Here is a 15,908-nt window from a genome sequence, read left to right on the forward strand (position 1 = left end):
CAATCCAAATGTCCAAGATGGTAAAAATCATTTCCCAGAACAATTACAACTAACCTGCCAGCAGAGTTCACAACTTCCCAGCCTAAATGCTTTGGGAAACAGCCAAATCTTTAGTGCCTAACAAAAAGCTAGCAGGAGCCATCTGGATCTCTGGTGGGATGCTATGTACTTCTTCCAAACAAACAGAGATTACAACTTCCAGAATTTAAAATCAGTATGAATAACAGACTTGCTACCTGGGAATTCTCAGAATCATAGTCATAACATATTTGGAGAAATGAAATTGAGAATGCCTGAGTCAGGCCAAGGTAAAGGTAAAGGTTCCCCTCACACATATATGCTAGTCATTCTCGACTCTAGGGGGCAATGCTCATTCCGTTTCAAAGCCAAAGAGCCAGCGCTGTCCGAAGACGTCTCCATGGTCATGTGGCCGGCATGACTAAATGCCGAAGGTGCATGGAATGCTGTTACCTTCCCACCAAAGGTGGTCCCTATTTTTCTACTTGCATTTTTTACATGCTTTCAAACTTCTAGGTTGGCAGAAGCTGGGACAAGTAACGGGAACTCACTCCGTTACGTGGCTCTAGGGATTCGAACTGCTGAACTGCTGACCTTTCTGATCGACAAGCTCAGCGTCTTAGTCACTGAGCCACCGCGGCGCTGAGTCGGGCCAAACTGTTCTTTTATTGATCCAGAGTATTTCCTGCATCTTGTTGTTCTGTGAATGACTCACATTATTTAGATCAACTCCTCGTTGCTTTAACCTGGAATACCATCTGGGTCCTAGTCCTAAGAATGATTCCTAGCTATCTAATCTACATTTTTGTGGGCTTTACTGTTTTACTTTGCCCCATGGTTTCCACTTGCTTTGTGTTTTGCCTTGTAGTATGTTGTTAAAAAAGATTTTGCATACAAATAAAAACTATGGCTCAGAGACAGACCTCACTATCCAAGCTCTCACATATAGAACTTTACCTCCGCATCTCGTTCCTCTGCTGAGATACTGACAAAATTTCCATCAGGAGAAGACTCAACAGGAGTTGACTAAGAAAAAAGAAGAGAAAACTGAAAAATGTTTATGGGCAAATAGTATCCTATATGGACAAAACATAATCTACCAAATCACACCAGTAGGACCAACCCAAACATAACCAAACATTGTTTGTCTTTCTGAAATGCTAATTTACTTCTTTACTTCCTCCCTGAATGAAAAGGAGGCATTTGAAAAGATACGGAGATGATTTTCCAGGAATCAAGTTTGTGCTGTTCCCAGGGCAAATGACATGGTGGCTACAGACACCTTTTGGGCAACTGTCTTGAATGTTAGATGTGGCCACTCAAACTCCATTCAAAACATGTACCGGACTATTAAAAAAAGAAACCCACTATGTGGGGATTTCTTTTAAAAGTGACAAGCATTATGAAGTAATTTGCCTGAATATGTTTGCTTGCATCAAATCAGGAGCATTTTTTTCATCCCCCTGTATTGCAGCTTCTGCTGCTGCTCGTCCCTTGATTAGTCTGGAGTTTGATCTACTTACATCTCCTTCTGAAGGTACCTCACTGACAACAGCAGGGGATGCAGCCATGTCTCCATCTTCTTCCGTGCCGGGGGCTACGTAGGAACCTGACATGGAAGACATGGTATCTGTGCTGATTTCGGAGTGCTGACTTTGGGAGGAGGCCATAGACATGACTGACTGAGCGAGACTGCTACTAACAGGATCTAAGGGAAGAAGGGAGGTGGCAGATAAGGCAGAGTTAGAGAGAGATGTTAGAGGAGCCACCCTTGCTACAGTAGTATTTGCATTTCACTATGTGCAAACTTGAGCATCATTTGCTGGAATGGTGGGGTGAACTTTAAGAAAAAACCACTCAGCCAGAAGTATTTATGAGTGCCCACGTTTCAGTGGTGGTTTTGCTCTAAACAATTGCATTTCTTGTGCTGCTGGTCTCAGAATATAGTCAATAAGATAAGATATTATATCTAGCTTCTGCTGAATTGTCTCTGGACAGTTCATAAAAAAGTTTGTCCACCTCAAAATCTTACAGATGAAGTGACCCGCAAACTTCTTAACAAATGCAATAGCATAGCTTTTCATCAGTCAATGAACATAATATCCTGGATTACGGGACATATAGGCAGCACATATGCAAAATCATTTATTTGGAAGTAGGTTATAGAGTGGATGTGAGGCAGGTCCTTTAGCTTGTTAAGAAAACTGCAAGGACTAGTAAGGCAGTCTCCAAAAATCAACACTGAGTCAAAGGCAGAAAAATTCAACTTGCATTAAACTGGAGGAAAGAAAAAAGATTAGAAACACCTTTTCTACTATACCTTCTGGAGAAGAAATGGTAGAGGAAAGGGGTGTTCCTGTGCATGAAGATGGATCTATTGCTCCTGAGGAGGATAGGGTGAGATTTTCGCTTTCAGGTGTCACACCACAATCCTGAAAAACAGGGAAACCATAATCTATAATGAAAAACTATTATGAAGTAAGTATTACAAACTGGATCCAACTCAGTCACTCAGTTTGACCACTATATTAGTTTACGCTAACTAGGACACTTTCATTATACATGGTTTTCTCTTCTAGAACTAACCAGCCAACATGGGCATTACTGAGAATTCTGAAGGACATAAAGGGAAACTGGTAGATTTCCCCAAGATAGCTTTAAATTAAGAAAGATGTGAGGACAAGAAGAAAATTTGGAAGATCTTGAGTCATTTTCCCAAACCAACTGAAGCACTGGAAAATGTCACCTTTTCAAGATCAGTCTTATAAAATGTTACACTCTAACCCAAATCTATTTCATTAGAGTAGAACAATTTTAAGAGGGGTGTTATGTGCTACCGCCTGTGGGTACAGAGAGTAACCAAAGTCCTATCACTTTCAGATAGCAAATCTTCATTACCCCTAACCAACAAAGGTTTTACTCAGCATTTTTGTATCTGGCAAAACAATTTTAACTGAGGTGAGAGGAATTCCAGAGCTTGTAAAGTTCAGTTCTCTTTCAAGGTAGATATTTGCAAGCACCTCTGATTCTTTTCCAAGTTTAAATTCACTAACATGCTTGCAGATTTAACTCCTTTATATGCAAAGGGAAAAATCTTCCTTTCCCTAATGTATCTTCTATACTGTAGGTCTGCAGGAGGAAAAAAGTGAGCAGCAGTTAGGCTCAAGTAATATTGAATAATATTAATAATAGGAATTTTAAAAGAATCACCTCTCCACGAGGACAGGGAGACTTCCTTTGGGAAATCCTGACTTCAGATTCACTACAAGCCTTATCCTCTTCTTCATGTAATACGGAGGAATTTTGTGAGATTGACCTGGTGAAAACACACAAACTAAATGTAACTCCTTTGTAGAAAACACACAAATTAGAATGAGGGAATGGGGGTCTTCAAAAATGCTACAGAAGACTCCATTAAGAGCTAGTTAGATACATTAATAAATCTAGTGGATAGGCTTCACAGGCACCTGTGAATGATACTTGCATCTACAACAATACTCAATGACATTCATGGGTCCTCACCATTTTTTAAATTATTACTTCTTTAAGAAAACTGAAATGCCTAGACATTCATGCAGGGATGGGCTTTTGGGAATTTGCAGGGGTTCAGGAGAACCTCTAGCTAAGATTCTGTGCAATCCGGAGAACTCCCAAATCCCACTCTTGGCTGACCCTGCCCACCCCAACCCGCCCCTCCCAAGAGTCTTCACACAGCCCTTTTTGGATGCAGGTAAGTGCAGGGCACACGCAGAGGCACAGGGGGTGTTAGATATTAGCATATATCGTAGTAAGTCTCCCCTCTGGTCCGCTGCTACAGCGGGAAACAGGTATCGTTCTGATTGGTCGAGGGGCGTACCCGATCCCTATAAAAGGGGAACCCTCCGACCACAGAGCAAGCTGGATCATTACTACTATTAATAAAGAGCTGTTAAGTCACTTCGTGTCCGCAGTCTGTCTCTCGTTGCCCAGATCTAACATTGGCGACGAAGGTGGGATCGAGAGGCAGATAGGACGAAGAACGCTACCTCCAGAATCTCCGGATTTGATCCAGCCCAGGAATTCGGCAGAAATTCCGGCCGCCATATCAGATCACCGCAGCGCGGCAAATTCAAACAGAGAAGATGGCGATGCATGCTCCCCCCGCTCCTTTCGACCCAGAAAACGACGAATGGGAAGCCTTCATGATTCGTTTCGAGTGTTTCCTCGAAGCGAACGAATACACGGGGATCACCGACGCAAGGAAGAAAAACATTTTCCTCGGCTACTGCGGAAAGGAAGTCTTCAATACGGCCAGAGACCTCACCGCGCCTACTCCAATACAGGCAGTATCATGGGCGACGTTGCAACAGGCCCTACAGACTCATTACGCGCCAAAACCTTCCCGCCATGTTTGCCGCCAAGCGTTCAACACGAGGAACCAGAAGGCGGGAGAATCTATCAACCAATATGTTGCAGCCCTACGTAAAGCAGCCACACATTGTGGATTCAGAGACCTGGATGAGCAGATTATGGATCGACTCGTTAGCGGGCTGAGAGACATTTCCCTACAAAAGCGGCTGTTAGCAAAAACCAATTTAAGCCTACAGATTGTACTCGAGGAGGCAAGAGCTTCAGAAGCAGCAGACAGATCAGCGGAGACAATTCAACGCGGGTTCAACACTGACCAGCCAGCGTCAAGACACACCAAAGTTCACTACGAGGACACAAGCCCCGCCTACGAGGATCCCGAGTTCGAGGACAGTCACCTGATGCGGAGCAGTCACATGAGGCCTGGGGGGAGACCCGGATCCCGCTTGCCGCCCTGCGCAAGTTGCGGAGGGAATCACCCCAGGTCTACTTGTAGGTTCAGGAACGTTGTTTGTTCGCACTGCAACAAACTTGGGCACATCACACGAGTGTGCCGGAGCGGAGTCCCTGCCTCATGGCAGCCACCCATGTACCGCCAACAGAAGCCCAACCCAGGGGCTTGGCGGGATCAGAAAGGGCGCCCAGAGAGAAATCCACAAGTGTATACCCAGAGAGAAAATTCCCAAAGAGCTGAGCGAGCGTATCCCCAGAGAGATTACTCACAAGGAGCTGAGCGAGCGCATCCCCAGAGAGAATACACACAAAGAGCTGAAAGAGCGTTCTATCAAGACGCTCAACGAGAGTATTTTCAGGATGTAGACGATGAGATAGAGTTGACCCAGAGAGAGGAGTTGCGAACGTATCTCACCACAATACATCAGGTCCGCCCTAAGCGGCCAAAAAGGCTGAGAGTCACAGTCCTCTTGGAGGGCTCACCCTGCGAGCTAGAAGTTGACACAGGATCGACCCTGACGATCATTTCATGGGCATCCATGAAACAGGCTATCCCTAGCCTCAGAAAGAGCCAACTACGCGCTCCAGACGTCCTGCTGCGAGACTACCAGGGGAACCAAGTCCCCATCGTGGGCCAAGGCACATTCCACATCCGTTTCAAGGACATCGAAGCCCAGCTGCCCGTGACCATCGCCAGCGCACCATTACAGAACCTTCTGGGGCTTGATTGGTTTGAAGCCCTGGGGTTAGAAGTCACTGGAATTAACGCCGTGAGAAACAGCAGTGCTGAACAGATTTTTAAGGAGTTCGAGGATGTGTTCAGCCCCGGTCTTGGTAAGTATGTGGGTAAACCAATATCATTCAATTTAGACCCTAAAGTGGCGCCAATCCGAATTAAACCGAGACGAGTGCCTTTTGCACTCCGCCCAAAAATAGATAAGGAAATAGATAAGTTAGTGGAGCAAGGAATCCTTGAGCCGGTAGATCACACGCGCTGGGAAACACCCATCGTGACCCCAGTCAAACCAGACGGATCAGTCCGCATCTGCGCGGACTATAAATGCACAATTAATGTCGCGCTACAACAGAGCGCATATCCTGTGCCTGTAGTACAGCACTTATTGCACTCGTTGGGGCCAGGAAAGGTATTTGCTAAGTTAGACATGGCACAAGCTTACCAGCAACTGCCAGTTGATAGCGCCACAGCGGAGGCCCAAACTATAGTGACGCATAGAGGAGCATTCAAATGCAACCGGCTACAATTCGGCGTGAGCATTGCCCCAGGATTGTTCCAGAGCGTCATGGAACGACTTTTGCAAGGGATACCGGGAGTCGTCCCCTATTTTGATGACATCTTGGTGTCCGCTGCAAACGAGGAGCAATTAAATAAAAGAGTCAGAACTGTTTTGGCCAGAATCAGAGAAAAGGGTCTCCGCCTTAAAAAGGAAAAATGCCAAATTAACGTGCCTAGCGTAGAATTCCTGGGTTATAGAATCGATGGTCAGGGAATATACCCCACTTCAAAGAAAATTAAGGCGATCCAGGATGCCCCCACACCACGAAATCAGACCGAGTTGCAGGCCTTCCTCGGATTACTTAACTTCTACAGCGTTTTTCTGAGGCAGAAGGCGACCGTTGCTGAGCCACTACACCGTCTACTCCAGAGGAACGCACCATGGAAATGGGGACGATCCGAAGCTGCAGCTTTCGCCGGGGTAAAGCGCCTGCTCACCACTGACTCACTGCTTGTTCAATACAGCCAGACCCTACCGCTGGTATTGACCTGCGACGCATCACCCTTCGGAGTTGGAGCAGTCCTCAGCCACAGGATGCCCGACGGAAAAGAAGCACCCATCGCCTTCTACTCCAGAACTCTTTCATCGGCCGAAAGGAATTACAGCCAAATGGACAGGGAAGCGCTGGCTGCTGTAGCTGGAGTAAAGCGTTTCCACGAATACCTCTACGGCCGCGATTTTGAACTAATTACAGATCACAAACCGTTGTTGGGACTTTTGGCGGGAAACCGCCCCACCCCGGTCTCCCTTTCTCCACGCATGACCAGGTGGACTGTTTTCCTGGCTGCGTATTCATACAAATTGATTCATCGACTGGGCTCCACTCTCGGACACGCAGACGCACTCAGCTGTTGCCCATTACCTGACATTCTGCCAGACCCCACTCCAGAAGTACCGGTATTGCTCATTGACTGTTTGGACTCTGGACCGGTTTCTTCATATGACGTTGCAAGGTTCTCCTCTAAAGACAATGTAATAAAGCAAGTTCAAACTTGGGTTTGGAGGGGGTGGCCGAAAGGAAACGTGGGCCCGGAATTCAAAATGTTTTGGTCAAAACGGGACGAACTCTCAGTGTTACAAGGTTGTTTATTGTGGGGGGATCGAGTTGTTATTCCGTATGTTTTACGTAGGAATGTATTAGATGCTTTACATGTGGGTCATCCGGGGATTGTTAGAATGAAGGCGTTAGCAAGAAGTTACGTTTGGTGGCCAAACATGGACAAAGAAATAGAGGAGTGGGTGGCCACTTGCGACCCATGCCAGGAATCGAGACCAGCACCCCCGGAAGCGCCCGCCACAGAATGGGAGAAACCTAAAGCACCCTGGTCGCGAATACACATCGACTTCGCAGGGCCATTCCAAGGTCAGACTTTCCTTATAGTTGTGGATGCATACTCAAAATGGCTAGATGTAGTCCTAATGACTTCAACCACGGCAGAGGCAGTCATTAAGGTTCTACGGCGACTTTTCGCCACTCATGGCCTGCCCGACCTCCTAGTCTCCGATAACGGGCCCCAATTCACGGCCATGCATTTCGAAACGTTTTTAGCAGGTCAGGGAATTCGGCATGCCCTAGTCGCGCCATTCCATCCGGCATCAAACGGACAGGCGGAGAGAATGGTGCGATTCGCAAAAGAGGCCCTCGCTAGGATGGGTCCAGGTGATTGGCAAACACGCATTGACCATTACCTCCTAATTCAGCATATTACCCCAAGCGCAACGACGGGTAGGAGTCCCGCTGAACTACTCATGGGCCGCCGTCTACGGTCTCACCTGGACCGTCTTCACCCAAATTACTCTGCCACAGCTCCCCCAGACTCCACAAGCAAAATTCGGTCTTTCAGCATAGGGGATTCAGTATACGCCCACAACTATGCAGGGGGAACATTGTGGATGCCGGCAAAGGTCATTGGCATCACGGGTCCACGATCGTATCTGCTGGAACTAGAAGATGGGCGGAACTGGAAAAGGCACATCGATCAACTTCGGGGTCGCCTAGCACACTCAGACCTTCGAAACGAAGACGAGATTTCCCTGCCTACAGAAAGTCAGCCACGCGAGAGCCCCATCATAGAAAACTACGACACCTGCGAACCAAGCTTGGAACAGGAAAACACGCACGAAGCAGAGCAAGCCCCAGACAACGCAACCGAGCAGACTCCAGAACGCCTTAGCAACGAAGGCACAAAACCTCCCGAACGTGAAACAGGAAAAGCACCCGATCCTGCAACCACTTCTAACCAACCCGAACTACGACACTCCTCCCGAGCAAGACAAACACCCACATACCTAAAAGACTATGTTACCTACCGCAACGTTCCATCTAGGAGGGGAGGGGTGTTAGATATTAGCATATATCGTAGTAAGTCTCCCCTCTGGTCCGCTGCTACAGCGGGAAACAGGTATCGTTCTGATTGGTCGAGGGGCGTACCCGATCCCTATAAAAGGGGAACCCTCCGACCACAGAGCAAGCTGGATCATTACTACTATTAATAAAGAGCTGTTAAGTCACTTCGTGTCCGCAGTCTGTCTCTCGTTGCCCAGATCTAACAGGGAGAGCAAATAAGAGGCCTCTGGAATCTGGGGAGGCTGTTTTCGCCCTCCTGGAGGCTCAAGGAAAACCTCTGGAACCCGGGGAGGGCAAAAACTCCCCCCCCCACACATTGTGGTACAGGAGGCTGACTAGGCCACGCCCACCATGGCCACGCCCACCCAGCAACCAGGCAGAGAACCCCTTGCTAAAATTTTTGAAGCCCACCCCTGCATTCATGAGATCTATGTTCTCCAATGAGAACCTAGCCTTTTAAAAATTACAATAATAATCAAATAATTGTCTGAGGGACACCAAGCAAAACCATATGAATCTGAATCTGGAAAGATTGTTGACCAAAGGATTGACCAAACAGACTTAAGGAATAGGGTATTGGCCATAAGGTTCTACTGCCTGCAGCTCATTTACTCTTGTACAAGAGGGAAATGACAAGAGGTCACTTACTTGGACAGGCTCTTCTTTAATGTATGTCCTTGACTGCCACAATCTGATAAGCGTTCAAGGGAAGGCAGTGTCTGGATGGGAGGCAAGTGGCTGTCACTGCCATATGTGGGTAGCATGCCTGACACATGGTTGTCCCCAAGCACACGGACTGGAAGGGCTGCTGGGGATGGAGTGAGAGGCCCATTAAGGGCTTCCAGCAAGGAGACCACCTCATAGCCAGGAGGGATGTTTTCTGAAGACTTGAGGGACAGAGAAAGGTATGAGAAAGAGAGGTTATTCTTAAGCAGCAGGAACTGTTTACCAGGAAGCTCAAGACAGAACAGAAAGCTCAGAAAACTCTCAAAGAGTACACAAAATAGAAAGAGAGACCAGGATCCCTGATGGAAGAGGAGTGGCCCTGCCACTCTGGAACAGAGTTCTCTTCAGCACGGTAGAAATCGGATTGCTTTTAAAGGGAAGTTAAAAATCTTTAATCTGCACTAGCTGATAACCTAGTGTTGCCCAGATATTTATTTATAGGGGGGAAATGTCCAGACCAAACATAATTTCTAATGTTGGATTTTCCCCCTTACCAGAGGGAGCCCCCTTGTGGAGTACTGTGAAGCCATTACCCTAGCAACTCCACTGTGCTGTACAGTAGAAGCCATTTATAGTACAGTAGAAGCCATTTTAAGGCACAACAGGCTGTATCTTAACAGAACACACACACTGAGGGGTATTAGGGGTATCTTACCCCCCACATTATTTGTTTCCAGAGAGTAAGTCATCTGTGTATCAAGTTTGGTTGAAATTGCTCGAAGTGTTCCAGAGTTATGCTGGAACATACACACAAACACACATATAGCCATTTTTATATAGAGAGATTACTGGGTTAGTAAAGGCTTTAGCTTTTCAACCCTATTCTTTTTTTAGCTGAGAGTTCTGTGTCAGTAAATTCACATTCTCATTCTCTCTCTCTCTCTCTCTCTCTCTCCCTCCCTCCCTCCCTCCCTCCCTCTCTCTCTCTCTCTTTCATAACTGGTTACTGGGGCTTGAGCTATCTTTACTGAATTGATTTGCAATTATTATCTTTTTTGATGTTTTTTTTGCTGTGCCTTGGTCATGGCATGTAATAATTAATTAATAGTTGCCTAGTTTAAGCTCTTTATTCTAAGCCAAGTAATTTGGATTTCTTAGCTTGAAATATTTTAGCTGGTAGAAAAGATTATGACCTGAAAAAGGATAAACACTCAGGAAGAAAAACACATGCACACAAAACACAGTCTTTCTGAACATAAATAAAAAAGATCTTTGTGGTCACACTCTTCTATACTTTTGCCATAAAAATAAAGACTTAGCTCACTCCTTCTGCAGAAAAATTCTTGACTCATATTTCTACAGATGATACAAGCCACTTCTGTAGAAATGTTCTATGCATTTCCCCAAAAGTGGATTGAATAAGATTAGGCTAGAATTCTCTTTCCCAGCATCAAGTTTTTTTAAATGCACATTTGTTTAAAGACGAATCAGTAAATAAGGAGGATCACTGAACAATATCATTTGCAGGCTGAATCACTATAATTTAAAATGCCTTACCGGCTGGCTTTCAATATTGCAACTTAGTTATTGAGATATTCTAGTTCTCCCCTAAACTTCATACTGGATCTGTGCTTAAGTGTGGATGCACATTAAAATATGGCGCAAGCAATTGCCTTAATCATCTCATCTGCCAAGATGCCGGCAAGTTCTCTAGCTCCTGGGTTCCCGCTTCTGGCGCATCATGTTTACTAGCTTGATTCTGCTTGGGGAATGACTGTTACGCTCCCTGAGCAACCTGGAGAAAAGATGGTATTTTTTTTTCATATTTATTTTTAGAAAATATATTTTGCCTTTTCACTGTTTTAAAAATCCCAAGGAGGATTTTTTTTGCTTCTTTTTTCTTTAGCACTTGTACAAATTAAAATGTTTAAACAAACATTTTTTCTTCCATAGTTGTGAAAAATACTATGCCTCTGAAATTTGCTACTACTCTATTGTCTCTCATACTTTGGTATAATTAATTTGGTAGGATAGTACAGTTGTGCAATTGATTCTCGTTCTGCACAATGAAGGTATCTTAAGTCTATTCTTTTTTCACACTTTTACACATGCAATGGACATGGACTGGAAAGGAAATACAGAAAAGTCCATTCAAATATGGTCCTTCTTCTCAAACACAAGCAGGTCACAATAAATACTGCTTGAATTGGTTCTTATTTGTTTTCAGAGTTTTTCGGCGGATTTGGATAAGATCTGGGCTTGCCATTTCCAGTTCTAATGTCATTACAACTTCATTGTCAGTGGCATTTCTTTCTGGATTACTCCTCTACAGAAAAGGTGGAAGTGGGGGGAAAAGGCTTCATGGTGCTCAACTCTTCTCCCAAAAAGAATGAGCAGCCCAGAAGACCATCTCAGCCAAGACGGAATAAGATCAGCATCTGAACAATCAATCCACCCATACTCACTGAATGTTCCTCTGAATCGGATGTCTGAGATGCAATGATGGGGTTGAAGTTGGTGGGGGAGAGGGGTCCCATTTTTTTCCTCATGGCTCTGATCTGTAGCAAGGCCCGAAATGCTGTGAGGAAGAAATGGGAGAAGGATGGAGAAGGACATTTTAAATTCAGTTAAAAATCTCTCTGAAAAACCACCCAAGATAATAGGTGACTGTGACCACTAAAATACTAGTCAAATATGATCACAGTTGGCTGCATTATCCTTCTGATACCCTGTTTCCCTGGGATAATAAGGCAATGGAGCTTTTGAGTGCATGCGCTAAAATAAGCCCTCCCCAAAAATATTGCAACACAACAGCAGCCATGAGATGACCATGCTCGCCGCCTCCTGCACCTCAAAAATAATAAGACCTCCCCAAAAATATTGCAACACAGCAGCAGCCAGTGAATATTTTGGGGGTCAAAAGAAAATAAGATCCTATTTTCGGGGAAACACGGTAGTTGGTTGTTAAAAATTAAATAATCTCAGCCTATCTCGGGTGTAGGCAATTGCTCATTTCTCAAAGTGAGAGGATCAAACATACATCTGATCTTCCAGAGAGGACCCAATCTTAATATAAAAAAAAAAGATTAGGACTTACGTAATCTGCAGATGGGACAATTGTTAGCTTGATAGCGCAAAGTGTCAGCACAAGTGTTGCAGAGACAGAGATGGCGGCAAGGTAAGATCAAGGTGTCTCGGACGTCGGAGAGGCAGACTACACACTCTGCACTATTGTCACTCACCTCATCCTCTGCCACCTGGATTAGAAAAGCTTGCTGGTATGCATGTCCTTACAAACATGTGTCCATAGTGAATTCATGGGAGGGAGGGAGGGAGGATAGGGAGGAAGAAAGGAAGGGAGGGAGGGAAGAAAAGAGAGGGAGGGAGGAAAGGGAGGGAGGGAGGGAAGGGAGGAAGAAAGGAAGGGAGGAAGAAAAGAGAGGGAGGGAGGAAAGGGAGGGAGGAAGGGAAGGGAAGGAGGGAGGGAGGGAGAGAAGGGTTTTAACATGGAAACTTCCAGACAATCTGGTTGAGACTTTGTACAACATGTACATTATTCTCCACATTTAGCTCTAGTTCTCACCTTTGAATCCTGTGTGTTATATTTGTTTTCTATCCCATAAATTTCCTGAAGGAGATAGCTCACTCCATCCACCTAGAAAAAGCACCAACACTGAAATTACGTGGGAAAATAAGGGTCAAAAGGGGATACGAAACTCCAGAAAGAAAGACTGCGAAACAATTTTCTTCTTTCTGTTTCTTTCCCAGTGATAAACTGCATTAATCTAACTTGAACAGGCACCTTTCCATAATAGGAGAAAACTGCTTACAATGAATTGATGACCATCTTTGGTTTCTATCCACTGGTTGGTTAAAAGCTCATTGCAACCAATGCTGTTGGAAATGGGCTGGATGGCCATCAAATTCCTTGCCACTGCACAAGGAGCTTTCCCTAAAAAGGAACAGGAACTAGTACGTGGGGGAAAACAGAGAACCTGATCCCACCGGCCCCACACTCACCACTTGCTTCTGTTTGAGGGGTTTCACACAAAAGCCGCCATCCGCATGCTGAGAGGAAGAAATACAAATGTTCAGGTGGACTTCAACGTCACAGTCCATCAAAAGAAATCCCAGAGGACAGGTGTGATGAAACTCACTCCCTAAAACACAATTGTACTCCACAAAGAAAATGTCTCCCATTCATATCATCCCTGCCTTTTTCTTCAAAAATTTAACAATCGCTCTCCTTTTAACTCAGACCGTTTTTACTCACCCAGCATTATTCTACAAAATTACCACTGCTCAAAAAGACCCCTGTAGTTGTGTTATCTTCCTGTTCTTCATTATATATCTTTAACCTTGTAACTATGTATTTTACTTCATTTATTACATTGATTCAACCTGCATACATTCAACATGGGAATTTGGATTCATGCATTTTGCACATTGGATCAGCAAGAGCCCAATGTTTACCTTCTCAAAAGTGGCCAGCAATACATGGCAGTGACCCATATGCTCTGCAAGACAAGATCAAAATTGAGGTTCAGGATGATACATAACTTTTGCAGAAATCGACGTGGACTGCTACATTTTCCCCCTGCGGTTGTCCTTAATAGTAGTAGTCTTAATTGACCGCAATTATAACCTGGGTAATTAAATATACATATATGGTTCATTACAGATTCCTTTCTAAAGGTTTCAGTTACTAATGATATTCAACAGGACAGAGAATCAATTTAATCGGCAGTAATTTTTAGAATGTACAGTGGCAACTTGCAAGACATGTCAATTCAGCTTCCTATCGCGATGCAATCACCATCTGGAGGATGCTGGTTATTTGCACCCATTCCACTTTAGCTTTCAATGGGGATATGGTACTGAAATTGCTTTATTCATCTTAATGAAAGGTCTATACTTGAAACTGTCTGAGAAGACTGATCCCATTAATTCTCCTGGATCTGTAACCAATTTTTGATACATTGACCATGGTATTCTTTCTGAGCTTTCAGAGAAGATTGGGCTCTATAGTGGTTCCAGTGATGCTGAGGGTTTATCATCTTGTACTTTGACTGAGAGGATGGCAGCATCTTACAGGATCCAATCTCGAACACATCCTATTCAACAACTACATGAAACCACTGGAGGAAGTCATTTGCAGCATGACAAATGGGTTGTAGCATGCTTAGCGGGCATGAAATGCTATCATCTTCAATACCAGTTCGGAAACGAGAGCACACAGGGGACGCTTCTGCGCATAGCATCCGTGATAACGTCTGGGCAGGAGCCTCCCGCCACTACTGGTTCCTCCGAACTGGGGCGAATCGGCAGAATATCACCTCTGATGCTTGGCCATTTTATCAGTGAGAGGGACAGCATATAAGTTTAATAAACTTAATAATTTGACACTTTTTTCTCTTGCTCCTTTCAGCAAGCTCCGAGTAAGCAACCAAAGCTGGTTCAGTTCAGTAACAGTCTGCTGAAGGAGAACATTCTAAAATTAAATCCAGACAAAATGGTGGTATCGTTGGTAAAGTACGAAACTGAATAAGGAATTGAGATACACCCTAGTTCAGATAGGAGTGCAAACCCTCTGATAGAGCAGGTTCACAGTTGGGAGAACTTCTTCATCTCCACTGGATTTGTGGGTGATGTCTATGGCAGGGAGCACATTTGCACAGCCAAGATTAGTGTGCTAGGACAATCTTTTTTAAGACAGAGTTTCAGAAATGCTATTACCTGCTTTGATTTACTCCTGTTTTGATTACTGCAATCTAGTTACTTGGAGCTTTCTTTGGAAAATTCCTAGAAGTGCAATTGATGCAAAATGCAACAGCTAATCTGCTAGCCTGCAGAAAATACAGAAATCCTATTATGTCTGTACTTTTAAAATTCCACTGAATATCAGAGGCAACTACGACAAGTTGTGATAAATTTAAAAATCCAAAATGATTTTCTTGCCATTAAGACCCTCAGGAGGTGTGTGTGTGTGTGTGTGTGTGTGTGTGTGTGTGTGTGTGTACACGCTCTAGTGGTACAAAATTGTCTACCCCAGAATATTTTGATCCATTTCAGGGGTTGCAGAAGAGATCTCATATGTTGCAACAGGCAAATTAGTGGATTGAGCTACCCCAAAACATGAGGACTGGACAGAAAGTTCTGGGATAAAACACACTGCATTCCTTGGTCTTATTTTTCATGCTCCCAGGCAACGAAACACATCCATAGGAAATACATCCCTTGTCCAACATCTCCCAAAATTAAGACAGTGTGTAAAGATGTAGCTTCTTTACCAGGCTATTGCTCAGCCTGATTAAATTTTCAATTTTAATTTTCTAATTTTTTTTTAAACCTTGCTTGCCACAATTTCTTTGAACAGAAAGTAAACTGTTTACCAAATAGAATAAACAAATAAATAAAGCATGAACGTAAACCTTAAGAGCATCCTTACCATCTCCCTCATCTACCACTGCAAGAACCACCATGGGATAAATTTCGCGGTCCAGATCAAAGCTCAGCTGCAAAGAATGAGAGGCCTGAAGTAAAAAGGCAAGTGATCTTAGAGAGTAAAATACTGGTAGCATCAGTAGAATTATAGTAATCCACTCATGTGCCCAGCAAGCATTACCACAGGTGTGCAATACTATAAATGCAGGCAACCTGGGGAGTCCTCATTTAGCACAAACTGTCTGGAAACACTCTGCTTTTTAAAAAGACAAACATACAGTACATGTGTTACTCCATTAATGTAAAACAGTACATTTTGTTCCCCCGATAAAGATCTC

At 44.4% G+C, this 15,908-nt stretch overlaps 1 protein-coding gene across 3 annotated transcripts in view; it reads right to left on the reverse strand.

The window, feature by feature from the left end:
- RNF157 (ring finger protein 157) overlaps positions 1-15,908 on the reverse strand; it is a 110,723-nt gene that overhangs the window by 19,403 nt on the left and 75,412 nt on the right. The window contains exons 6-16 of one of the 3 annotated variants that reach the window (XM_081943575.1): positions 15,575-15,641; positions 13,600-13,643; positions 13,147-13,194; positions 12,710-12,781; positions 12,224-12,383; positions 11,592-11,704; positions 9,109-9,347; positions 3,229-3,334; positions 2,339-2,450; positions 1,542-1,726; positions 976-1,044 (exon numbers count right to left, since the gene is read on the reverse strand). In XM_081943575.1, the coding sequence (XP_081799701.1) occupies positions 976-1,044; positions 1,542-1,726; positions 2,339-2,450; positions 3,229-3,334; positions 9,109-9,347; positions 11,592-11,704; positions 12,224-12,383; positions 12,710-12,781; positions 13,147-13,194; positions 13,600-13,643; positions 15,575-15,641 (1,215 nt within the window). Of the gene's footprint in view, positions 1-975; positions 1,045-1,541; positions 1,727-2,338; positions 2,451-3,228; positions 3,335-9,108; positions 9,348-11,591; positions 11,705-12,223; positions 12,384-12,709; positions 12,782-13,146; positions 13,195-13,599; positions 13,644-15,574; positions 15,660-15,908 lie in introns of all 3 variants that reach the window. The other 2 variants (XM_081943576.1, XM_081943574.1) reach the window with 2 other exon arrangements.

This window comes from Natrix helvetica (genome assembly GCF_964273705.1).
Source record: "Natrix helvetica genome assembly, chromosome: 1".
In the NCBI taxonomy this organism is placed as follows: domain Eukaryota; kingdom Metazoa; phylum Chordata; class Lepidosauria; order Squamata; family Natricidae; genus Natrix; species Natrix helvetica.